General features: G+C 49.4%; 1 protein-coding gene across 3 annotated transcripts in view; it reads right to left on the bottom strand.

Moving 5' to 3' along the window:
- ENOX2 (ecto-NOX disulfide-thiol exchanger 2) overlaps nt 1-26,202 on the bottom strand; it is a gene marked incomplete at its 3' end in the record, with an annotated part of 140,446 nt that overhangs the window by 35,130 nt on the left and 79,114 nt on the right. For all 3 annotated transcript variants that reach the window (XM_034781232.1, XM_034781231.1, XM_034781233.1), the window contains 3 exon segments: nt 7,437-7,543; nt 9,604-9,816; nt 20,471-20,704. In XM_034781232.1, the coding sequence (XP_034637123.1) occupies nt 7,437-7,543; nt 9,604-9,816; nt 20,471-20,704 (554 nt within the window).

The following is a 26,202-nucleotide window of genomic DNA, read 5'->3' on the forward strand; positions in this document are numbered from 1 at the left end:
TGTGGTTGGGAAGTGCCCCTGGCTTACCCTACACAGGTACAGCCCTCTGCAGGCAAGGACGCTAGGAAGCACTTTGCAGCAGCAGCTTCCCCGGAGAAGAACAGGCACTGACTTTCCCAGGAATGCTCCAGGCCCGCCTCTTCTTGTCCCCGCTCCACTCCAGGCCCATCTCTTCCCACCCCCACTCCACCTCCTCTCCGGAGCACGCCAAATACCTGCTCCTTCCCTTCCTCCCTCCCCCCAAAAGTCCTAAGTGGTGCCAAACAGCTGTTTAGCAGTGCTTAGGATTTTCTGGGAGGAAGGGGGAGAAGTGGAGACGCGGCGTTTCCCCGCTCATCCCCTTCCCTCCCAGAAAGTCCTAAGTGCCACAAAACAGCTGTTTGGCAATGGGGGAGGTAGGGGGAGGAGGCGGAGAAGAGGAACTTGTGCAATGCTCCCTTGTAAAGTCACTGCTCTTCCGCAGAATCTTACAAGCACTGGACAGAGCAGGCAGCCAAACGACGTTATAAGGGAGCATTGCACAACTTTAAATAAGCGTGTTCCCTAATTGAGCAGCAACGTAACTCTGAAACAATGTTAAGCGGGAGGACATTAAGTGAGGAGTTACTGTACTGGTGGTAAAGAGAAAGGTCATCTCCGAGTCCCTTAGTCCAGTCTATAAAATACGGACAAGTGACTCGTGTCTTCGTCGAGGGTTCCACATGCTTACAAACAAAACCTCAGAATTGCTCAGCCACACATCTATGGCTTGTATTCTGGGCTGCTTTATCTGTTGAGCAGGATGAGCTTTTATTCTTGAAAGCTGTGTGTTTTAGTGTGCACTTCCTGTAATTATGATACAAATGTGTCTGTTGTAAATATTTATCAACGTTACATAGGGTAGACAAAGTATTACACAATATGACAAATGCACGTAGTGTGTAGCTGTGATATCAGAAGTAGCTGAACCAATCAGCATCCTTACTCCACAGCTAATTCGTATGCAACAGTTTCATTGGCTGTATGAGGGAGACACAAATGGTGAATTATTTTGTGACAGCATGGGCTTTCAGCTACTAGCACTACTTAAAGGCATAAGTTTAGAAAAGCATGTCTAAGCGCATTTTGTGTTTATGATGTAAATAAAACAATAAAATCACAATGAGTAAGAAAAGTTCAATAGGAGGCTGAGAGGTTATATTTTTCACCAAGCAAATCATTTATACCTAAATAATCACTCAACATGTTAATTAGGGTCATTAGTGCTAAAATATGTTATTAATGTGAATCCTCTGACACCTGCATTCATGGTTTTGCCTAGGTGTGCATTTATTTAATTTGCAAAATAATGATGTGTTGTCAGGATTTTAGCTTCCTCTGGATACTCTCACACGATGGTGACAAGCTAATGACAGAATTTCTGGCAGCCCTGCTCATTTGTTGCACCAGAGCAGGATGAATCAGAACCCCCATCCATTGCAGTGAAGCCACGTGGAGCTCCTTCCCTCACAGTGATTTATGGCTTGCCTATGTTATGATTACTAAGCAACGTCCCCCTGCACAAAAGCAATGCTTCTCAGTAGGTTAGGTCACTGGGTCTTTCACTCCCACGTTGCATAAAGCCTTTTGTGTAACAAATAGTATGCAGTGCTGACTGAAATGATACCATCGTTTAATGTCAAAGTATAGCACAGGAAATACACTGAGGTAAGTTAGACCTCAGTAGGGGTAGGTTAGACTGCATTTTTTCTAAGCAGAAACATAGCTGCAAAGAGCCTTCTGTCACTGTTACACATTACATTAAATCAAAAAGCGTAACCTTTATTGTTACATATCCACTCTATTCTGATTTTGAGGGCTACCCATAGTTATGGGAGGTGAAGTGGAACAAGTTAGAGAGGTTGTAAACTGACCAGTTAGACACAGCCAGTTTGAGTATATGGTTCTTAATTATAAGAAAAATGAATAATTGTCACCTTCCATCCCTCTAGCTTGATTCTCCATCCATGACACTTCCTGTGTGCCCATCAGACCCTGAGCCTGCAGGCAACACCCCTTATGGGAGAGGATCCCTTTTGCAGTGCTGCCAACTCACAATTTTGGTCCCTGCTGCAGGCAGTCTTGCAATGATAGGTCTGTCAATCATACAATCTGGGTGAAGCAAAATATGAGAGACATGGGCTACCTCACATGATCCCCTTTAGCCCAGCGGAAGGTGCGCATCCATAGGCCATTAATTCTTGTCACACATCTTCCACTGACAATTATTAATGGTTCTGTGCACTTCACCACCCTTATCCTGAGCCAAAGTGTCATACTGCTGGAGAGATAACTATTATTCACAGATAACATAACTCAGAGCCTGTATAAGGTTATTTCAGGCACAGCTGGGAGTAAACCCTAGGTCTCTAAGATATACCTACGATAAACAGAAATCTTACCCGCTTTGCTACATAACCTTCCAGATGTTTCTGTAGCTTACTCTAGCACAATGTGGCTTTGTGTCACCTGTTAGCAGCTAGGACACAGAGAGAGTTTCATAGACTCATAGATTCCAAGGCCAGAAGGGAACATTGTGATCATCTAGACTGACCTCCTGTATAACATAGGCCGCAGAACTTCCCCAAAAGAATTCCTAGAGCATATCTAAAAAAAATCCAATGATCAATTACTCTCACCATTTGCAACTTATACCTTATTTCCAGTCAAAACTTGTCTAGCTTTGAATCCAGCCATGGAATCATATTATATCTTTGTCTTCTAGAATGTAGAGCCCAATATTAATTTTTCCCCTATGTAGGTACTTATAAGCTGGGATCAAGTCACCCCTTAAACGTCTCTTTGTTAAGCTAAATGGATTGAGCTCCTTGAGTCTATCACTAAAAGGCACATTTTCATATCCTTTAATCATTCTCATGGCTCTTCTCTGAATCCTCACCAATTTATCAACATTCTTCTTAGGGTCTGTCCACACTGCAATCAGGAAGTGTGACTGTAACATGTATAGACATACCTGAGCTATCTAGGTCAAAGCTAGTTTGGGTAACTATAGCAGTGAAAAGTATCAGGGGGTAGCCGTGTTAGTCTGTATCTACAAAAACAACAAGGAGTCTGGTGGCACCTTAAAGACTAACAGATTTATTTGGGCATAAGCTTTTGTGAGTAAAAACCTCACTTCTTCGGATGCATGCATCCGAAGAAGTGAGGTTTTTACGCACGAAAGCTTATGCCCAAATAAATCTGTTAGTCTTTAAGGTGCCACCAGACTCCTTGTTGTTTATAGCAGTGAAAATGCAACAGGGGCACCTGTAAAGGCTAGCCGTGCATGCCCAGCACCCTGGGTACCTGCTTGGGCAGCCACTGCTACTGCTATTGTTACTGAAGCTAGCTAGATCAATGCTAGCTGGGGATTGTCTACACGTGTTTTAATCACACCTTCCACCTGCAGCGTAAACATACCCACAGGAGTCTCTCGTACAGCATGGGGATGGTTGCAAAATAAGAAGCAAACTGTACTGAAGAGGATTTCTTGGTACTGACGCTCCCAAATGAAGCAATGGGAGGTGAACAGCCCAGCAGCATGCTCCCCTGAAGAATGGGGGACATGTGCCTCCATCATCCATAAAGATGTTGAGCTGGGGAAATGTCCAAGCCAGCTCCCCTAAAAGTTTTGTTGAGGGTGAAAACTCTATCCCCATTGGTCAACTAATAGTAAGTGAGGTGAGTAGGACAACTTGGTGGGAGACAGGGTCTGCCCAGATGCCATAGTTGGCAGGAGAATTGTATGGGGTCAGGAAGGGTCCCCCCTGGATCTTCTCGGAGAGCTGCACACCTTTGTCATTCAATTCTAAGCCAGGGGAACACTGTCTGCTTTTGGATTGGTGCTTACATTTTTCACAGCTCCAGTGCCCAGCTTTGACATCACACACCACAGCATGGCCAGAAAGACAGAAACACTCCACAACTAGCACCAGGACCTCTGAGAATTACAGTTAGAGAAGAACAGTCATCTGTGTGTTCCAGGCGGTGGGAGGGTACAGCAGCCTGGCAACAGCATGCTGTGGGGCTGTGCAAAATGTAAGCAATAGTAAGTGAGGTGAATAGGACACCTTGGTGGGAGGCAGGGTCTGCCCACGTGGCAGGGGAATTGTATGGGGTGAGGAAGGGTCCAGCCTGGATCTTTTCTGAGAGCTGCACACCTTTGTCATTCCAATTCTAAGCCAGGGGAGCACTGTCAGCCTGGAAAGACAAACCTTGCTACCCCCTTCCTTCTGTGGGTCACAAAGGATTTAACTATGCCTGACAGCATCCTGGGAGGAGGATGGTCTTGTGGTTCAAGCACTGAACTGGGACTCAGAAGACAAAGTCCTGTCTGTCATAAAGTTCATGACCTTGGGCAACCACCTAATTACTCTGTGCTTGAGCTTCCCATGTGTAAAATGGTAGTGTTGATAGTATTAGTATATTCCTTCCTCAGGGATCAGTTCATTAATGACTGTGATGTGTCCAGATACCTCATTGCTGGGGCCACAGAAGCAGATAGATCTCCATTTTACCAACAGGGAACTGAGACCTGGAGATGTAATGAGTTGTTCGAGGCCTCACAGCAGGTCTGTGGCATACTATAACCTAGATCTCCTGACTCTGCATCCCAAGCTTTGATTAGTCAATACCCTATCTTACATCCATCCGAATTTTGTAAACAATGGCTACAAATACCTACCCAAGTTGCAGTCTCTTATTAATACAGCATTGTACCTTCCCACATGGGCTCAGCTTGCTCATTATGCAGCTGCCAGGGCAGCTCCATGGTTAAGGTTATGTTGAGATTAGCAGGGACTCAATTACTTTATTTTTCAAACATAAAAGATTATTTCCAAACTTACAGCACTTCCTCTGTGAATAAAGAATGGACTTTGTGAATTCACAAATGTCTCCACTGTTCAGTGTAAGAGGCAGGAGTATTTTAAAATTATTCCTTCTTGAACTTTGATTCACAAGCCTAGCCTGTTTTGGATCTCTGCAGCTGATGAATGTCTTTGTTGTGAGACTCGATGACTGATTCACTGGAGGATTTTATTAAATCTAGACGGAGACTTCTTTTTTAAGTTTCATTAGCTGAAAATAACTGAATTATTAGCATGTTCTACATCACTCTTTATATCCTGGGGGGATAACAGTTTGGAAGACACCACTTTTGACATCAGCCTTCCTAAGGGGAGAGGTGTAAGGCTACATCTACACTACGGGGGGGGGGGGTCAATTTAAGATATGCAAATTCAGCTACGCGAATACCGTAGCTGAATTCGACGTATCGCAGCCGACTTACCCCGCTGTGAGGACGGCGGCAAAATCGACCTCTGCGGCTTCCCATCGACGGCGCTTACTCCCACCTCCGCTGGTGGAGTAAGAGCGTCAATTTGAGGATTGATTGTCGCGTCCCAACGGGACGCAATAAATCGATCCCCAAGAGGTCGATTTCTACCCGCCGATTCAGGCGGGTAGTGTAGACCCAGCCTAAGAGAGGGACTCAGTGTGGGAGGAGCCCCATCCTATGAGGTTTTCAGGAGAGGAGCTTCATGCCTACAGATCTCCTCAGCGTAGCAGATCTCTGCAGCCACTCCTGCAGACCTTACAAGGTTCACTATAGCAGAGTCTCCTCCTGCACACTTCCTCAGGCATGCCAAAGAGGAGCTAGATGAACTCTACAGGCAGGGATCTAGTGTTATGACCCTTTCCAGTGGTCTGATGGAAGAATGGGTTCCAGTGTACAAATTTTCCATCCTTAGAAACTGAGAGCCAAATCCTGGGAGAATATCACTTCCATAAAAATAAGTGTTCGGTGATCTTAATTTGTTCCGGAACTAACCTGTGAAAGTGCAGCACTGCTTCATACAGGGGCCAGGTAAGAACAGATCTCTTCTGCCTCATATTTTATTGTTTGTAGTGTTGAAGCAGTGTTGGTACCAGGATAGGAGAAAGACAAGGTGGATGAGGAAATATATTTTATTTGATCAGTTTCTGTTGGTAAGAGAGACAAACTTTGGAGCTATACAGAGCTCTTCTTCAGGCCTGAGGAAGAGCTCCGTGTAAGGTTGAAAGTTTCTCTCTCTCTCACCAACAGAAGCTGGTCCAATAAAAGATATTACGTCACCCACCTTGTCTCTCTCATCTTTTATTCTCACTTTAGAAGGAACTGCAGTTTTAATCACAACCCAAAGTAATTCCACTGTTACACTGTAAACTTAGGCTATGTCTACATTAGCACATTTGTTAGTAAAATTTGTGTCAGTCAGGAGTGTGAAAAAACACCGCCCTGACTGACGTAAGTTACACCAGTGGTTCTCAACCCACGGGCCCATATGCGGCCTAATTAACACACAGCTGTGGCCTAGCTGTGTGCTAAAAAATCCAGGTCCTGGCTGCCCAACCGCCCGCAGCAGGGTCCAGCCTCTGGCTGCCAGGCCCTCCATGGCAGGGCCTGGGGTCCAGCTGCCTGTCCCTGCGCCCAGGGCTCCGCTCCTGGTCTCACTCTATTGAGGGGTCTCTGGGCGGGGGGCGCTGTGGTTCTCAGCCTGAGGACCACAATGATAAATAGGCTGAGAACCACTGAGTTACAGTGACAGAAGCGGCAGTGTGGACAGCGCTAAATCATAAGAACAGCCATATTGAGCCAAACCAAAGGTCCATCTAGACCAGTATCCTGTCTCCCGACAGTGGCTAATGCCAGTTGCTTCTGAGGGAATGAACAGAACGGGTAATCACCAAGTGATCCATCCCCTGTCGCCCATTCCCAGCTTCTGGCAAAATTCCCAGCCATCGTAGCTATCTCCGCTCGTTGAGGGTGGTTTAATTATGCCGACGGGAGAGCTCTCAGAGCAGCTACACAGGAGACCTTACAGCGGCACAGCTGCAGCGGTACAACTGTGTCGCTGTGAGGTCTCCAGCGAAGACATAGCCTTAATTACATTCTATTGGCACAGAAGTATAATGATGTCCTTCATCAGACCTGCTGGATTTGTGCCAGCTTTAAACTTTGCACCTCTAAAGACTGTTACAAGGATTAGATAAAGGACTGTGTAGTCCTTTTTAGGATACTCTCTCAGGTGACTCCATGCAGTTTCCATACCAGTACACAAATGTTTACAGCCCTAATACCACAATAGAAACCATGGCCCAATAGTTATTCTTGTACACAATACCAATGGCTTACAGGGCTCAATTTATCGTTATTAGGGCTGTGTTAGCATACGCAGGATCCTTCTCCAGTCAGAGACATCAATGGAACACATATTACCTTTGTTGCAGCAGATGATCTAAGTAAGGCCCATATTGCACCATTTCATTAAGGCTGTTTCTGTCCATGTGAGCAAAGTGCCCACGTAAACTTAAAATCAATATCCTGTTAAAAAAGAGACTGTACTCTGGAGGATCTAACACAATAAAAAATTACCAACCTCGGCTTGTTTGCACCACACGCTGATGTTCTTACGCTGAGCTTTCGTGAAATGGTCCCAAGCCTTTTGTTTGGAGGCAGAATGGTACACAGCCACTATCTGCTCAACTGTAGTGTGAAATCAGCAGTCAAATCAGGCCAGAATATCATCCAGAGAATGCAAACGAGAGGAGTAAAGGAGTAAAAGAGCGGAATCAGGCAGGTGGTTTGGCTAATCTTTTGTTATAACACTGTATTGTGCTGAGGCTATGCTCAGGAGGGACTCAGTGCCCAGAAAGGAAAGAGGGGACTCCAGAAGGCCAAACCTAAGTGTCTATCAAGTTATTAACAACTGGGGAAGCCAGTGTCATTCTCAACAGAACAAAAGCGAAACAGGGTTAAATGCACGAAGGATACATTGTAGAGGTGGAGCTAACAAGTCAAACGGGATTTCCTGGAAATCCAGCAGAACAGGGTCTTGTACTCTTTAGAATGGAAGGATTGTGTAGCTGGCTTTATGGATGTTCTTCTGTCCCATTGTTTCAGTCCCAAAGCACAGAGACATAACCTGGACATTATAACACACAACCCACATAAAAACAGAGAAGGGTCCTCCACCACAGGGCAGCAAAACCAGGAAGCTCTGTCCTTTCCCTGGACACTCACCTGTCAAACCAGGGCTCCGGAGTCATTTTCCTGCCAATTTTTGGAGAAGTTTTTAAAAGAAGTACGTTATCTCCCGCTGCAAGGGGGTAGAATTCACCTCACAACAAGAAGCATAGCTAGAATTGGCTTTGTATATTTGGCCTGCTGCAGTGGGCATGATGAAATAAAACTCAGTGTACTCAATGTTTAGACTCACCAGTGCAGCTGTAATAAGAATACTAATGGGTGTGCTATAATGACTGATTACTAAGGCTGCAATTTAGTTACGGAGGTCACGGAATCCGTGACTTCCAAAGACATCTGTGACTGGGATCTGCAGGGTCCCCTGCAACATGTGGAGACAGGGAACTGTGAGGTACCGCTGCAGCTCCCAGCCACCACAGGTGGCAGGGGGGAACTCCGCAGCTCCCCACCGCTCCCGGCCACCACGGGCAGCAGGAGGGAACCACCACTCCCAGCCACTGCGGGCAGCGGGGGGAACCGGCGGCAGGGGGGATCCCTGCCGCTCCCAGCCGCTGCAGGTAGCAAGGCGGACACTACCAATCCCTGCCCCAAGGGCAGCAGGAGGTCCTGGCGGCTGGGGGAGAATCCCCGCCACTCCCCATCCCCATTGGTGACAAGAGGGACCCCCATCACGCCCCGCTGCCATGGGCGGCAGGGGGAACCCGCAGCAGGGGGAATCCCACTGCTCCCTCTGCTGCCCTCGGGGGGATCCATGGAGCTCCTGGCTGCTGCAGGTGGCAGGGGGGCCCCGGCAGCTCCCAGCTGCAGTGGGGGGGACCTGGAACTCCCTGCCTCCCTTCCCTCCCCCCACAGCTGCCCAGGCTACCCATTTTGTCATGGGTATTTTTAGTAAAAGTCAAGGACAGGTCACGGGCTTCTATGAATTTTTTATTATTGCCCGTGACCTGTCTGTGACTAATTACACAACACTTCCTGCTCTCTCTATTACTACTTACTCTGCAGAAAACACTGCATCTCTTGGATTCAATGCCCATATTTGTTTATGTTAAGAATAGAAAAAAATCTGAATCAAGATTAAACAAGATTAAGCATGAAAGGAAAACCAAATGCAAAAGGCACTAGTTTAAAATTTGGTCCTACATCACCATGAGAAATTGATTTAATCTCCTATTTATGGAAACAGGACTTTGAAACATTCTGTTACATCCTACCTTTGGTGAATCAATCCTGAACATTGCACCGAGGCACTGGGCTGCTGGGGACTTACTTTGACTGCACACAAAGGGGCAGAATGTTGGGCATTGCTACAGTAGAATAATTAACAGAATATATTTGAGAGAGAACAAATGAGGAGTTCATTCCCCCGTGCGTAAATGCTTCCTCCACGATACACCAGAAGAAGTTTATGGAGGTAAATGACATATCTGTAAATTAACTGTATTTGTTCAGCCATGGTGATTATTTTTTCTGGGGTCTTGCTGTATTTGCTGTGCCCCCTCAAAAACAAAAAAATCTCCCAGTAATACATGAACAACGCTCAGTGCAGAAATACTACTCACACTGAACTAGAATCCCTGAGAGAGCAAGCTTAAACTTCTCCTTAGCTTCCTCCATCTCTTTCTCATGGGCTGCTTTCTCGTTCATCAATCTGCGAATGTGACTGTTAGCTGACTGGATCATGGAGTAGAAGTTGTTTGCACTCCGCCTGTTCACTTCCCCACGTTCTATCCAGGTCACCAAGGTCTGCACTGCTTCCAAGAACTTGGAATCATCTGGGTCAAAACAGAAAATTTTTAGAACAGGCAAAATCTGCAGAGTCATTTCCTGTGGCACAGCTGTTCAGCAGCCACCTTCCCAGCAGTCAGCACTGAACTATTTGCTTAGTCTAGCAGGATTAGATTCCTCAAAACACAACATGGCCAGCTTTCAGTCAAATATCAAATACATAGGGGCTTCCAGCACAGCAATTTATGGAAAGCATGCTTTGCAAAGATTATCTAAGAGGTTTTCTGGTTTCTCTGTATTTGATGATAATTTATGAATCTGGCTACCTACTACTATTTTTAAATATTCTCCAGTTATGACCATATTTTAAAGGGGAAATGCATTACATTAGGCCACAGGCCTAATCTGTCTTAAAATTATTATCTGAATTGTCCTCAGAATTATACATAGTTTTAAATCTGCCTCTTTGCTGCAGAGAAATCAAGAAAAAAAAAGTAGTTGCTGAAATACAATACAGAGGAAGGCAAGGCCCACAGCTAGCTCACAACCATAGTGCTGGAGCAGAGTTGGGTAAACTGCAGCAGCTCTACTGAAGAGACAATACAAAGGCATGGAACAAACCCTGAAATGCCTACCCAGTTTTAGTCACTCTTTGCCCTGGCAAAATGCCCACTGACTCAAAGACAGTTTGCCTGAGCAAAGGCATGAAGATTTAGCTTCATGTTTACTTAATGGAAACAAAATTAGTTTAGCAAGGAATGTCACTTTCAGGCTACTAAAGAACAATAACAAATGTTACAACTCAGGGGATTGGCAAAAGGCTGGCTGAGGAGCAGGTGAGCAGCTGGCTATGGGGTGGGCAGCAGGGTGACCCTGGCTCAGGGGACTGGTGAACGGATGGTCCAGGAATTGGTGAGTGACTGGCTCCAGGGCAAGGTGCTGGGAGTGCCTGGCTCAGGGGACTGGTGAATAGTTAATTCAGGGGGATGCTTGGCCACAAAAGCTGTTTACCTCTAGGTCACTGGGTCATATCTGCCTCAGGTAACAGTAACTGAGAGGACTTGCCAGATGAAGGGTATTGTCTAGCCTTTGTGAAAGGGGTTGCTGTTCTCAGCCTACGTCACCCCTCTAGCTGTTGAGAGGGGTTCCATGCTGACCAGCTGGGAAACTGCAGCCCAAATTTTCAAAAGTTTCTAGTGATGTTAGGTGCCCAGCGTGAGACACCTGAAAGTAGCTGATTTTCAGAAAGTGCTGAGCACCCTCACCCCCTCAGATTCAGGCCCATTTTAGGAGTCACAAGTTGGGCACCCAATGCCACTAGATTTTGAAAATCTGGGCCTGTTTAATATATATATGCCCTATGGAGATTTATGCCTCACAAAAACAGATCACTTAACTTTGTTGTAAATGTGTCTTTTCATAGCAGAGATTTTACTACTCTAAGTCGGTTAACCATACCCCCAAGACCACAAAGGTAGCTGTTAATGTCTTGATGCCTTTGCTGCTCCTCCCACATTAGCCTGGAAAGTGTCACCACCTCAGCTGAAAAATGTCCCAGCTTTAACCCCTAAATAACCACAAACATGTTCAATTCTACCTAGAGAAGGGTGTCTCAGAAACTTCTAGTCCCTTGTTCTTGGTGACATAAGTGATGGATCAAATATCCAATTTCCTGAATGACTTTGTCCACCCAAGATGAGCCTGATGGCCCTGCTGACATCCAAATGGTGTCATCTCTATCTCCTGAGGATGAGAGGGCTCAGGACAGAATGAAGTCCTGATTGAGCTGGTGAGAAGAACGGATTTTAGGTAGGAAATCTGAGTATTACTTTTGGGGGAAAGCTGCAGAAAAGCCTCTTGACAGACAGTGCATTTAACTTGCTAATCCTTCAAGCAGATGTGACTGCAATTAAGCAGGCAACTTTGATAGAGAGGAAATATCATGAGTTAACCATCGGCTGAAAGGGCTGCTCTGTGAAGTGTTCCATAACGAGGTTTAGCTTCCAGCTAGTACAGGAGCTTTAATAGAAAGGAAATCTTTGCCACTGCTTTAAGAAACCGGGAGATGTGTAGGAGAGAAGCCAGACTGCCTTTGTCAGATGACATTGTGAGAGAAAAGACAGGTTCCTTTTCCGTAACCGGTGTTCTTCAAGATGTGTTGCTCATGTCTATTCAACAATAGGTGTGCGTGCTCGCCACATGCACTGGTGCTGGAAGCTTTTCCCCTAGCAGTACTCGTAGTGGGGAGCGCCCCCCGCGACCTCTGGAGTGGCGCCTGCCTGGCACAGTATAAGGGGAGCTGTGCGCTCTTCCCCACCCTTAGTTCCTTCTTGCCAGACAAATCCAACAGAGGAGAAGGAGGGTGGGATGTGGAATAGACATGAGCAACACATCTCGAAGAACACCAGTTATGGAAAAGGTAACTGTCTTTTCTTCTTCGAGTGATTGCTCATGTGTATTCCACAATAGGTGATTCCAAGCTATATCTGTTGGAGGTGGGTAGGAGTTCACAAGTTCCCAGGACGGAGGACGGCCCTGTCTGGAGGACGATCGCATAGTGCGAGGTGAACGTGTGAACCGAAGACCACGTGGCGGCCCTACAAATGTCCTGGATGGGGATGTGGGCCACAAAGGCAGCCGACGAGGCCTGCACCTGAGTCGAGTACACCCTCACAATGGGTGGCGGAGGGAACACCCGCCAGCTCATAACAGGAACGGATGCACGAAGTGATCCAATTGGAAAGCCGCTGAGTGGAAATGAAGCTGGCCCCTTGCGTGCTCAGCCAGGGCAACGAACAGTTGCGAGGACTTTCTGAACGACTTAGTCCGCTCGAGGTAGAAAGCCAGAGCCTGCTGCACATTGAGCATGTAGAGACAGTGCTCCTCACTGGACGCATGAGGGATGGGGCAGAGGACTAGTAGAAAAATGTCCTGACCCATGTGGTAGGCGGAGACCACCTTAGAGAGGAATACGGGATGTGGGCGGAGCTGGACCTTGTCCTTATGAAAGACCGTGTACGGCGGCTCGGAGGTCAGGGCCCTGAGCTCTGAGACTTGCTTGGCCGACGTGATTGCAACCAGGAAGGCCACCTTCCACGAGAGGTGAGACCAGGAGCACGTGGCCAGTGGTTCAAACGAGGGCCCCGTGAGACGAGCCAACACCAAGTTTAGGTCCCACTGCGGGACTGGGGGTCTAGAATACGGAAAAAGACGGTCCAAACCCTTAAGGAACCGGCCAGTCATAGCATGGGAAAAAAATGTGTGCCCTTGCACTGGCGGATGGAAGGCCGATATGGCTGCCAGGTGCACCCTGACCAATGAGGGCGCCAGGCAGAGGAGGTAATCAAGGATAAGCTGGATCAGGGCAGTCACCGGGGAGACACCATGGTCCGCCGTCCACCTAGAAAACCAGGACCACTTCACCAAATAAGCGCGGCGGGTGGAGGGCCATCTACTTTCGAGGAGGACGCACTGAACCTGGTCCGAGCATGACCTTTCCTCTCCACCTAACCACTGAACAGCCACAGCCAGGTGAAGAGCCACTAGGTTGGGATGGAGGAGGCGGCTCTGGTCCTGAGAGAGCAGGTCCGGGCGGAGCGGCAACAGCCATGACAGAGCTACTGCCAGGCCCGTGAGGGTCCCGTACCAATGCTGCCTGGGCCATGCCGGGGCGATCAGGAGGAGCCGGGCCTTGTCCGACTTTATCTTCTCCAGAACCCCGCTGATTAGGGGGAACGGGGGAAAGGCGTAGAGAACCCGGCCTGACCAGGACAGGAGAAAGGCATCAGAGATAGCACCCCTCCCCAGGCCCCCCCAGAGCAGAACCGGGGGCATCGCCAGTTCTGCCGAGTCGCGAATAGGTCCACCTGGAGAGTTCCCCACCTTCGGAAGAGCCAGTGGGCCACTCCCGAGTGGAGGGACCACTCGTGTTGCGAGGAAAAGTCCCTGCTCAAGCAATCCACCCTCTCGCTCCGGGCACCCGGTAGGTGGAAGGCCTTCAGGTGGATGTGGTGGGCTATACGGACATCCGGAGAGGTTGTTCTGCCTTTTTAGAGATGGGGGCCATCGAGGCCAATGTTTGCCATAGGGCATTTGAAATCTTAGCCACACCTTCATGAAGAGGCAAGGCCACCCTACCCAGTGCCAATGGGGACAACACGTTAAAAAGGAGTCCGAAGGCTCCTCCATCTCCTCTGCCTGGAGGTGTAGGCTTGCTGCCACCCTCTTTAAGAGTTCTTGGTGGGCCCTAAAGTCCTCCTGCAGGACGAAGGGGGGCGGGGTCGCAACCGCCACCTCCGGGCGGGGCAAAGAGGCATTGTGGTGCTCTGGGTGTCGTCCGGCACTGGAGGGTCCACCACTTGGTCGGACTCTGGGCATGGTGCCAAGGATGTACGTCCCACCGACTCCTTTCTCAGGAGTCTGGAGAGGGAGGCCGATGGTGCTTCCGAACCTCCGGCCACAGAGCGGGTTCCTACTGGGGCCGTGCTGGAGGCCACGGTGCCCACTGGTACCATTCAGCCGTCCACGACACTCGGTGCCACTGCACCTGCTGTGGCACCGACAGGCCCGGTTGTCTGGGTTGGCTGGCCTGGCCCATCAAAGGACAGCTATGAATGGAGACTGGGCTGGCTTAAGATCCGCTGCTGTCTCTGGACCAGGAGGAGTGGCAGTGCCGGGATCTACAATGGCCACGGGACCGTGATCTCGACGTGGAGGACTGGTACCAACAATAATAGCTGCTCCGTGAATGGCCTCAATGGGTGGACCCGTGACGGCAAGATGCTGGCGATCGACGCCCGGGGCTGCAGTATCTTGGTGGAGACTTGGAGCGGGAGTCCGAGCGGGAATGGCGTCGACGACCGTGCCGTGACCGACTGCAGTACCCTCTCCAAGACAAGGACCAATGGCAACACCCGCCGCGGTCCCATCGATATTCCCTCCTTGAGGACGAGCGATGCCACGAGTCCCAGACAGATGGTACCAAGCCAGACAGTCTGGTCGGCATAAAGTGCGATCCACCTGGACTCTGCCCCGAGCAGTCGCTGGGCAGTGATCAGCATCAGGAACGTTCCCTCGACCGAGACCGGTACCAGGCCAGAGGCGACTGCAGAGATCCCAGTGGCAGCTTGCCTCTGGAGCGCGGGGCCAACATTGGTGGCACTCTGAGCACCGGCATGGACATGACGTCCCGGGCCGCCTGGAGGGCTTCAGGTGTGGAAGGCATCCGGACATCCAGAGAGGCCTGTTCTGAAGGGGCCGGGCTACTCCGCTTATCTTGAGTCAGAGGCCTGGGGCCCGGTGGGGATCGAGGACTGCCCGACATGGTCCTATCCTCTGTCCCAGATTTCCCTCGATGCCGCTGCGAAGAAGGAGTCTTCTTGGCCCTCTTGGCATGCCACATGGATGGGGAGCGGTGCCGACTGGTCGATGGTACCGGAGGGTCGCCACGTACCGACGCCGCGGTGCTGGGTACTGGTTCGGAGTGGCATGCCGATGTTGGGGTCAGCGCCGACTCCATCAGGATGGCACGGAGCCTAATGTCCCTTTCTCTTTTGGTCTGAGGCTTAAACAACTTGCAAATCTTGCACCTTTCGCTGATATGGGTTTCACCTAAGTAGCGCAAACAGTCTGCATGCGGGTCGCTTCTTGGCATAGAACGCCTATAAGAGCCGCACAACTTAAAGCCCGGAGCGCGGGGCATGCCCCAGCCCGGGCTCACCAACTATCTAAACTGCTAACTAACTACAGGTACTAATACTGAACGAATGAACAGTTCCAGGGACAAGCTACAGCAAAGCTGGAGCAGAGCAGTTCTGACGCACCTTCACTGGCAGCAAGAAGGAACTGAGGGTGTGGGGAACGCGCAGCTCCCCTATATCGCGCCAGGCACGCGCCACTCCAGGGGGCGTGGGGAGCGCTCCCACCTACAGGTACGCCTAGGGGAAAAACTTCTGGCACCGGTGCACATAGTGAGCACGCACACCTATTGTAGAATACACATGAGCAATCACTCAAAGAAGAACCCAAAGCCACTGCTGAGACTCAGCTTTTTAATGGAGTCACCACACAACACTCAGAGCTCCACGTTGTGCACTCCAGAATCTGCAGATCTTTCAGAGATCTGAGTATTTAAGCTCTGTGTATGGAATCCTTTCAGGAGTTGGAGAGTTATCCTGGCCAGAGAGCATCCTGGCAGAGACCAGCAGTTGATCAGAGTATCTGAGCTTCCAGAGGTTGAGCTCCTCATGTTCAAAGCCATCAGCTGGAATTTTTCTGGATCTTGGCACCTTATAGGAATCTGCATCAGCAGATCTTGGTGATAGGTAACTGCTAGGAAGGGCACCAGGACATCGCTTTGAGGCAGGATAAACACGCCTGTGAGAGGTAACGGGCTGGAACTAGATCCACAGACTGACCTCATGTACAGTATCAGGGGGTAGCCGTGTTAGTCCGTATCTACAAAAACAACAAGGAGTCGGTTGGCACCTTAAAGACTAACAGATTTATTTGAGCATAAGCTTTCATGGATAAAAACCTCACTTCATCTGAAGAAATGAGGTTTTTACCCACGAAAGCTTATGCCCAAATAAATCTGTTAGTCTTTAAGGTGCCACCAGACATCATGTACAGGCCACCAAACAGTCATTAGATGAGAAGAGGAGGTTACGTACCTGTAAGTAGAGGTTCTTCGAGATGCATGGTCCCTATCTGTATTCCACTGAGGGTTTACACATGTGCAGCATGCATCCAGAGCTGTAGAATTTGAAAGTAGTAGTTTCTGTTGTTCTGCCCTTGCTTTACCTCATGGTTTAATCTGAGGTGATAACAGACAGGTCAGATGGACAGTCTCCAGTTCCTTCACCGTCGCAAATCCAACAGATCTGCAGCAGAGGGGAAGGAGGGCGGCAAGTGGAATACAGATAGGGACAACACATCTCGAAGAACCTCCACTTACAGGTAAGTAACCTCCTCTTCTTCTTCAAGTGATGGTACCTATTGTATTCCACTGAGGGTGATTAACCAGCAGTACCTAATTCAGAAGAGTGGCGTGGAAGGCGGCTGTGCTGAATGAGACATCTGTTGCAGAGTTCTGAACCAAGCTGCAATGTGTAGCGAAGGTATGTATCAAACTCTATGTTGCCACCATACATATGTCTCTAAGCTGCACATTGTGGAGGGTGGCCCTGGTGGATGCTTGGGCTCTTGTGGAATGGGCCCTCACGCTGAGGTTTGGAGACAGTCCTGACAACTGATAGCATAGTGTAATGCAGTGGTTCTTAACCACGGGTACGTGTACCCCTGGGGATACACAGAGATCTTCCATGGGGTACATCAACTAATCTAGATATTTGCCCAGTTTTATAACAGGCTACATAAAAAGCACTAGAGAAGTCAGTACAAACTAAAATTTCATACAGACGACTTGTTTATACTGCTCTATAGTCTATACACTGAAAAGGAAGTACAATATTTATATTCCAATTGATTTATTTTATAATTATATGGTAAACATGAGAAAGTGAGCAGCTTTTCCAGTAATAATGTGCTGTAATACTTTTGCATTTTATGTCTGATTTTGTAATAAGAACATAAGAACAGCCATACTGGGTCAGACCAAATGTCCATCTAACCCAGTATCCTGTCTTCCGACAGCAGCCAATGCCAGGTGCCCCAGAGGGAAATGAACAGAACAGGCAATCACCAAGTGATCCATCCCCTGCCGCCCACTCCCAGCCTCTGGCAAATAGAGGCTACGGACACCACGCCTACCCATCTTGGCTAATAGCCATTGATGGACCTATCATCCATGAATGTATCTAGTTCTTTTTGAACCCTGTTATAGTCTTGGCCTTCACAACATCCTCTGGCAAGGAGTTCCACAGGTTGACTGTGCGTTGTGTGAAGAAATACTTCCTTTTGTTTGTTTTAAACCTGTTGCCTATGAATTTCATTTGGTGACCCCTAGCAAGTAATTTTTAAGTGAGTTGTAACTTGGGGGTACACAAGACAAATCAGACACCTGAAACGGGTACAGTAGTCTGGAAAGGTTGAGAGCCACTGGTGTAATGCACCTGGAAATCCATTTGGAGATTCTCTGTGTGGAAATTGTTTATCTCAATAGCAGAGAGACTGAAGGGGCAAGCAATCTAGCAGACTTTCTGATTGATCTTGTCCTCTGCAGGCCCGGCAGATGTCAAGGGAGCAAAGTTGATGTTCCTCTTCCGAGATATGAGGCTTTGGGAAGAAAACAGGTAAGTGGATGGGTTGGTAGACATGAAACTGAGAGACGAACTTTGGTAGAAACTTAGGATGTAGGTGCAGGGAGACTTTGTCTTTATGAAAAGTGGTGAAAAGGGGGTCTCCCATCATGGCCCCAAGTTCCCCTGCCCTTCTTGCCAAAGTGATAGCCACAAGGAAGGTGACTTTCATAGAAAGAAGGGACATAGAGCATGAAGCCAGTGACTCAAAGCGTTGTTTCATCAGTGCCAATAAAACTAGGTTGAGGTCCCAGTGGGGAGCAATAGGTTGTACAGGTGGAAAAGTTCTGAAGAGGCCTTTCCAAAACCTAATGGATGTGTAAATATGCAGTGTCCTTCCACGAGAGGGTGGAAGGCACTGATTGCCACTAATGGACCTTGAAAGAGATTAAGGTTAGCTCCAACATCTTTAAGACAGGAAATAAGCCAAAAGAAGGGGAATCTCCACATCCTCTGGGGAAAGCCCTTCCTGTTGGTCCCAGAAGGTGAATCATTTTCACTTGGCCCAGTAGGGATGCCTAGTGGACTCTTTCTTGCACTTCTGATGAGCATTCTCATTCTAGAGAAGATGCCCATCCAAATACCACACTCTGAGGTGGGGTGAAGCATCTGTGTCTGATCCTGCCATTGTGTTGCGTTAACAGCTCAGGGAAAGTGGGACTGGGAAGTGGGGGATGCACTGACATGTGGAGAAGGTTGAGAAACCAGAAGTGTCTTGGCCAGAATGGGGAAATCAGGATGACCATAGCTCTTTCCCTCTTTTACTCTTGTGGAGTACTCGTGGCAGAAGTGGTAGAGGAGGGTAGGTGTAGTTGATCTGCTCCAACCAGCGGAGTACGAGAGCATCGCCCAGAGAGTGGGGACCGATGCACCCCCAGAGCAGTATGTGCTGCATTTGTGGTTGACATAGGAGGCGATGAGGTCTCTGGTTGGAGACCCACATTGGTTGAAGATGTCACTTAATACAGTCGTGGAGTTCCCACTCATGAATCTTCTGCTGAGAGAGAGTACACAATCACATTCTGAGTACCCAAAAGACAGGCTGCCAAAAGCAGTATCTTGTGGGCAATGCACTAATCCTACAGATTGACTACCTCCACACACAGAGCAGTTGATTTTGTGTCCCCTTGTTTGTTGATGTAATAAACGGTGGTAGTGTTGTCTGACATGATGGGAGGAGTGAATGGGAGAAAAGTTTGACATGCTCTCTATACTGCCCAGAGTTCCAGGATGTTGATATACATCTAGTATTCCTCAGAGGCTCATGTGCCTTGCATCATGTGGTCTCCCATGTGTATTCCCCATACTAAGAGGGATGTGTGTGTGTGTGATGATCTTCCTGTCCTGGGAGGAAGGGAATCCTCACACAGATATGTTATGGGTCCATCCAGCACGGGAGGGAAGAGAGCACCTCAAGGGAGGGGACTGTCAGCAGAAGGTCCCTGGTGTGCTGCATGGGCGAGTAAACTCCCTGGAGACACATCTGGAGGCAACAGAGGTGGAGGCAGGCGAAGGCAATGACATACATGCAGGCTGCCATGTGGCCAAGGAGGGATAGGCAACTTCTGACTGGGACAGATGGAAAGTTGACTACTTGGGTCATGAGTTCTTGCAGAGTCTGGAATCTGTCCTTTTGTAGGTAAGCTCATGCTGAAACTGAATTGATGGAGGCCTCTCTGAAGACTCAGGACTGTGCGGGAACCAAAGTTGATTTTTTGACAGAGTCTGACTTTTAGGAAGGAAAGGAGTCTGAGCAACATGGAGGTCGAGATCCAAACTTCGTCTCTGGATTGCACTGCTAGGAGCCAGTCATCAAGACAGGGGAATACAAGGACCCCATAATGCAAAAGTCCCTCTATACAAAACGGCAGGCTCCCCTTCACTGCCCTGACTGTGCCACTCCTCCAGTGGCTAGTAGGGGACCTAATTATCACTATCAACGGTGGCCTGCACATTCCCTGACCATATTGCTCTCCCCCTGACCTCCTTCCTACATCTTCCTACTTCTCAGCTCTACTTCTGGCTCCTCCCTCCTCCCTCTCATGTTTACCAGCCCAAACTCCCTCCTCCCAGACTGTAACTGCAGGCTACCTGGCACTGTAGACCCAAACACAGCTCCCTTCTCTCAGGGAGTAACTGCGAACTATTTCCCCTGCAGCCCTTTTCTGCTGCCAACTTCCTGGTTTTATACCAGCCCCCCCTGTTCCTCCCCAGCTGGAGTCCATCTTCAATCAGTTCTTCCAATCCTTGGCTCTTCCCTAGGTACAGACTATCAGGCTAATTATTCTACTTTATCAGTCCTGCCTTGTGAGGGGTAAACACCCCATTACAGGGTACCAGGTGGTGGTATTATTCAGTCTAGTAAAGGAAGCCACTGAAATCTGGGTGTGTTTCATTTCTTACTATTTGCTATGAAAAACAACCAGTCTTTAGAACTACATACCTTTCAGCTTTTCAGCAACAATGCTGCACTCGTGGTCAGAGTAGTGGACAACAGGGGGTGGAGAAGGAGGACAGAATCTCTCCTCCTCCATTCTTCTACGATGGCGCTCCTCTCGTGCCAGCATCCGCTGTTTACATTCCCACTCATACAGATCATCCCGAGCTTGAGCAAAGTCCACATGGAGGCGTCCGGTATCCTTTTTGTCAGTGCTGGAGCCTAGCCTGATGCGATAACCTAATCGTCATAACAAAAAATTCAAAGACAGCTTGTACAATAACTAACCCATATGGTGATTGTGCCTCTAGCTCATACAGCTCTACAGAGACTGCCTGTTGGTTCCACAAAGCTACCCAATCAACCAGTAACAGTGATTACAGTGCATTGTGTAGGATACAATGCACATGGAGCCTCTCCTGCCAGAGAGAAACAGAGACAGCAGCTAGGGAAGAGGTGGGCAAACTATGGCCCGCGGGCCACATCCGGCCTGCAGGACCCTCCTGTCCGGCCCCTGAGCTCCTCGCCCGGGAGGCTACCCCCGGTCCATCCTGTGCTGTTCCCCCTCCCCCGCAGCCTCAGCTCGCTCCGCCGCCAGCGCAATGCTCTGGGCAGCGGGGCTGTGAGCTTCTGGGGCAGCACAGCTGCAGAGCCTGGCAACCTGCCGCCTGCTCAGTTCCTTCCCCAAAGACTTCAAAGTCACCCGCGAGTCCTTAAGGCTGTGCAGGCGAGAGTCCATATTTTGGGCAAACAGGCCCAAACTGTCAAAGGGAAGGTCCTGTATTGTGTTCTGGACCTCAGGTGGTATCCCCAAGACCTGGAGTCACACACTGCCCCTCACTGTGATGGGGCCATGGTCTGAGCCGCTGAGTACGCAGTGTCTAATGCAGCCTGGAGGGAGGTTCTGGAGACCACCCTGCCCTCCTCAAGGAGTATGCTAAACTCCTTGAGCGAGTCAGTTGGGAGTAACTCCTGGAACTTTGCCAATGAGCTCCAAGAGTTGAAAGCATAGTGGCTGAGTACCACGTGCTGGTTGGCCACTCGAAGCTGGAGCCCCCCAGTTGAGTAGACCTTCCGGCCGAAAAGGTCTAGCTTCTTACTGTCCCATGACTTAGGCACGGGACCCGGCTGTCCTTGCCGCTCTTTGTGGTTTGCCGCACCAACCACCAGAGTCCCCGACTGGGGGTGGGTGAAAAGGTGTTCGTACCCTTTCTGCAGCACAAAATATCATCTTTCCACCCCTTTAGTGTTGGATGGTATAGAAGCCGGAGCCCGCCAGAGCACCTTAGTGGTGTTTTGGATTGTTCTTATGAGGGGCAAGACCACCCTAGAAGGACCCTAAGAGGCAAGGATGTCCACCATCGGGTCAGACTCCTCCATGACCTCCTCTGCCTGGAGATTGAGATTTAGGGCCACCCTCCTAAGGAGGTCCTGGTGACCCTTGGTGTCCATTGCTGGTAGGGTGGTGGTGGTGCCCGCCACCACCTCGTCTGGTAAAAAAGAGGCACGTGGGACAGGTTCTTCTTGCCCTTCTGGCTCTCTGGAGGTCAGGTCAGGTACTTTGGAGCCTCCCGTGACTGGAGGTGGCTCTAGTGTCACTGATGGCACTGGATCGGGTGCTGCACCTGAGCGTGACAGCCCAGAGTCCCTGTTTCATACGGGGTCCTCAGGAGCCCTGGGGTGTGGCGAGCCAGCGATGTTGCTTGGGGGGGGGAGGGCACAGGGTACAGTTGCCACCGATGCCGGCCTGGAGCCCTGACCCTGAGCCTGGTGGTAGGCCCAAGGGGTCCAAAAGGGACATTGGACTGGGCCCTGCCACTGGTGTGGCCAGGTGACTGCTGGTGCCGATGATTCCACCAGTCTGCGGTGCCAGGACCAGTGCCAGGACCAGGAGCGGTAGTGGCTGTATCAAGAGATAGAAGACTTGGCGTCTGACTTGGATGAGTAGTTTGTGCCCGACCATGGGGGGAGCAGAGCCAGACGGTGGCAGGGAGTGGTACCAGGGAGATGGTGAGCGGTGCCTTAACATCATAGGTTTGCCACGATGATTAACCAGAGGCGGTGCTGCCATCGGTGCCGCAAAGGGTGCCGGAGCCACATGCGGCGCCAGGCTAGACATTGCAGCTGGTGCTGCCGCCAGTGACGCTGACGGTGCCTGGGGACTGCGCCGTCATGGCAATGAGGTCTCACACTGCTTCATAGGTGTCCAGTGTGAAGGGAAGGTCAAGCTCTTCCTCCAAAAAAGCAACAGAGGGTCCTGTGGCACCTTTGAGACTAACAGAAGTACTGGGAGCATAAGCTTTCGTGGGTCAGAACCTCACTTCTTCAGATGCAAGTAATGGAAATCCCCTCTTCCTCCAAGTCCTCCCGAGTCGAGGAGTCCAGCACCAGACTTGACAAGCCTCCTGTTGGGGCCAGAGTCAATGGTGCCGGATCTTGAGGCCTAGACCGTGGGTGTCCCACCAGGGGACGCACCCTGCTGGAGTCCCCTCACTGCTTCTTGATGGGGGAAACGAGCACTGTCCGCCTTCTTTTTCTTACATAGAATCATAGAATATCAGGGTTGGAAGGGACCTCAGGAGGTCATCTAGTCCAACCCCCTGCTCAAAGCAGGACCAACCCCCAACTAAATCATCCCAGCTAGGGCTTTGTCAAGCCTGACCTTAAAAACCTCTAAGGAAAGAGATTCCACCACCTCCCTAGGTAACCCATTCCAATGCTTCACCACCCTCCTAGTGAAAAAGTTTTTCCTAATATCCATCCTAAACCTCCCCCATTGCAACTTGAGACCATTGCTCCTTGTTCTGTCATCTGGTACCACTGAGAACAGTCTAGATCCATCCTCTTTGGAATCCCCTCTCAGGTAGTTGAAAGCAGCTATCAAATCCCCCCTCATTCTTCTCTTATGCAGACTAAACAATCCCAGTTCCCTCAGCCTCTCCTCATAAGTCATGTGTTCCAGCCCCCTAATCATTTTTGTTGCCCTCTGCTGGACTCTTTCCAATTTTTCCACATCCTTCTTGTAGTGTGGAGCCCAAAACTGGACACAATACTCCAGATGAGGCCTCACCAATGTCGAATAGAGGGGAACGATCACGTCCCTCGATCTGCTGGCAATGCCCCTACTTATACAGCCCAAAATGCCATTAGCCTTCTTGGCAACAAGGGCACACTGTCAACTCATATCCAGCTTCTCGTCCACTGTAACCCTTAGGTCCTTTTCTGCAGAACTGCTGCCTAGCCATTCAGTCCCTAGTCTGTAGCAGTGCATGGGATTCTTCCATCCTAAGTGCAGGACTCTGCACTTGTCCTTGTTGAACCTCATCAGGTTTCTTTTGGCCCAATCCTCTAATTTGTCTAGGTCCCTCTGTATCCTAACCCTACCCTCCAGTGTATCTACCACTCCTCCCAGTTTAGTGTCATCTGCAAACTTGCTGAGAGTGAGGTTCACGCCATCCTCCAGATCATTAATGAAGATATTGAACAAAACCTGCCCCAGGACCGACCCTTGGGGCACTCCGCTTGATAGCAGCTGCCAACTAGACATGGAGCCATTGATCACTACCCATTGAGCCCGACGATCTAGCCAGCTTTCTATCCACCTTATAGTCCATTAAACCAGCCCATACTTCTTTAACTTACCGGCAAGAATACTGTGGGAGACTGCGACTGGTTCCGCCTGGTGGCACTGGCCTTAAAGGTTGGGGAACGGCACCGGTGCTTCTTGGAGGAGTCCTTCCTCATTGCCGGGACATCCCGTACCGAAGTCAGGGCGCTGCGCACCGATGATGCCAGTGCCACTTCCGGTGCCGGCTGCATGCGGAGAGCCGGCTCCATCAGGAGGAGCTTCAAACGATAGTCCCGCTCCCTCTTAGTCCTGGGTCTGAAGCTCCCGCAAATTGGGCACTTATCTGTCTGATGGCCCTCTCCTAAACACTTGAGACAAGCAGCATGCGGATCGCCTGTGGGCATAGGTTTCGCACACCTCTTGCACGCCTTAAACCCCTGCGACCGAGGCAAGCCCCAGTGTCTGGGGAAACTAGAATGGGAGGGGAAGCCCCCCAAAGTAAGTCCAACTAATCTACAAACTAATATATCATGAACTAACAACTATATACAACTAAGAAAAGGGAACCACTAGGTAGGCACGTGCAAATGCAAGAGACTGAGCTGCTCCAATGACCATCACTGGCGGTAAGAAGGAACTGAGCAGGTGACGGGTTGGCAGGGACCTATGTACACTGTCATAAAGGTGCCACTCCAGGGATCTCCACAGCTGACCCGATGGATAACAACAGGGGAAAAACCTTCCGACAATTGTGCACGCGGTGCGTGCACACACCTGTTGGAATACACACGAGCAATCACTGAAAGAAGAACACTACCTTGCCTACTCGCTGTTCATACAGGATGCCACAGTGAGCAATCTACTGTAGAGAGGCTGGAAGGTGGCCTAACTCACCAATCTCCCCACATACTCCTCGCAGGAATACGGGATGATACATCTCAAGCTTATGGCTGCCCAGCTGGATCATTTGGGGAAGGTTGGTGTTTCACGTGTGCTGAGCTGAGTGGCAGCTGGCACACTCCACGCACAGAATGCGCAGCAGTAGCCGTACCTCTGTATTCACTCTTCATGATTCCCACGCACTCTCTGCAGACACTTGTTGCTTGGGCTTTAGTCAAGGGATTCAAAAGGAAAAAAGATTTCTGTCCCCCCCCCTTTTTTTTTTTTTTTTTTGCCTCAGCTAGTGCATCGATTTCTGCATGAGTGGAAAGTGCTACTGGTAGCTGCAGCTCAGCACCAACAAGTTGAGCCTGATGCAGGGAGCAGCCTGTGCTCAAGTCAAATTCAGGTCCAGGTTGGGTTTTAGAAGTAGGCCCAAGCAGACCTCTACATCGAGACCCTGCTACAGCTGCTGCGTGGAGCTCTATTCATACACATCCTTGGCACCATTCTCTCCGACTGGGAGATGTTACAAACACCACCAATGAACTGTGGAGAAGACAGGGAAGATTGGGAAAGGTGGAGCACAGTCCCTGACACTGGTATGGAACCTTCCTGTCTCCTACAAGGATCACCTCCATCAATCTCCACTGGTAGGAAAACAGTGAGGAGGAAAAGGGCTGAGGAGCAAATCTCAATGAAACAGAGACAAACACGGCTCTCCTAGGACAAGGCTTACAGTCAGTGTCAAGTCTGAGAGAATGAATAGAGCTCCAAGCAGCAGCTGTAACAGGAGCTTGATATGAGCTGTTCCTTAAGTTACCAGCAAAAAGAAGAACAGGAGTACTTGTGGCACCTTAGAGACTAACAAATTTATTAGAGCATAAGCTTTCGTGGACTACAGCCCACTTCTTCGGAGGCATAAGTGGGCTATAGTCACCGAAAGCTTATGCTCTAATAAATTTGTTAGTCTCTAAGGTGCCACAAGTACTCCTGTTCTTTTTGCGGATACAGACTAACACGGCTGCTACTCTGAAACCTGTCATTAAGTTACCAGGGTTGCTTTGGCTTTTGTGGAATGGCAATGAAGCCTGGCAGATACAGCACCCAGAACAATGGCATCACAAGTCTAATCCATTTAGACAGTTAATCATAGAATCATAGACTTTAAGGTCAGAAGGGACCATTATGATCATCTAGTCCGACCTCCTGCACATCGCAGGCCACAGAATCTCACTCACTCATTCCTGTAACAAACCCCTAATCTATATCTGAGCCCCTGAAGTCCTCA

This window comes from Trachemys scripta, chromosome 9 (genome assembly GCF_013100865.1).
Source record: "Trachemys scripta elegans isolate TJP31775 chromosome 9, CAS_Tse_1.0, whole genome shotgun sequence".
Taxonomy (NCBI): Eukaryota; Metazoa; Chordata; order Testudines; family Emydidae; genus Trachemys; species Trachemys scripta.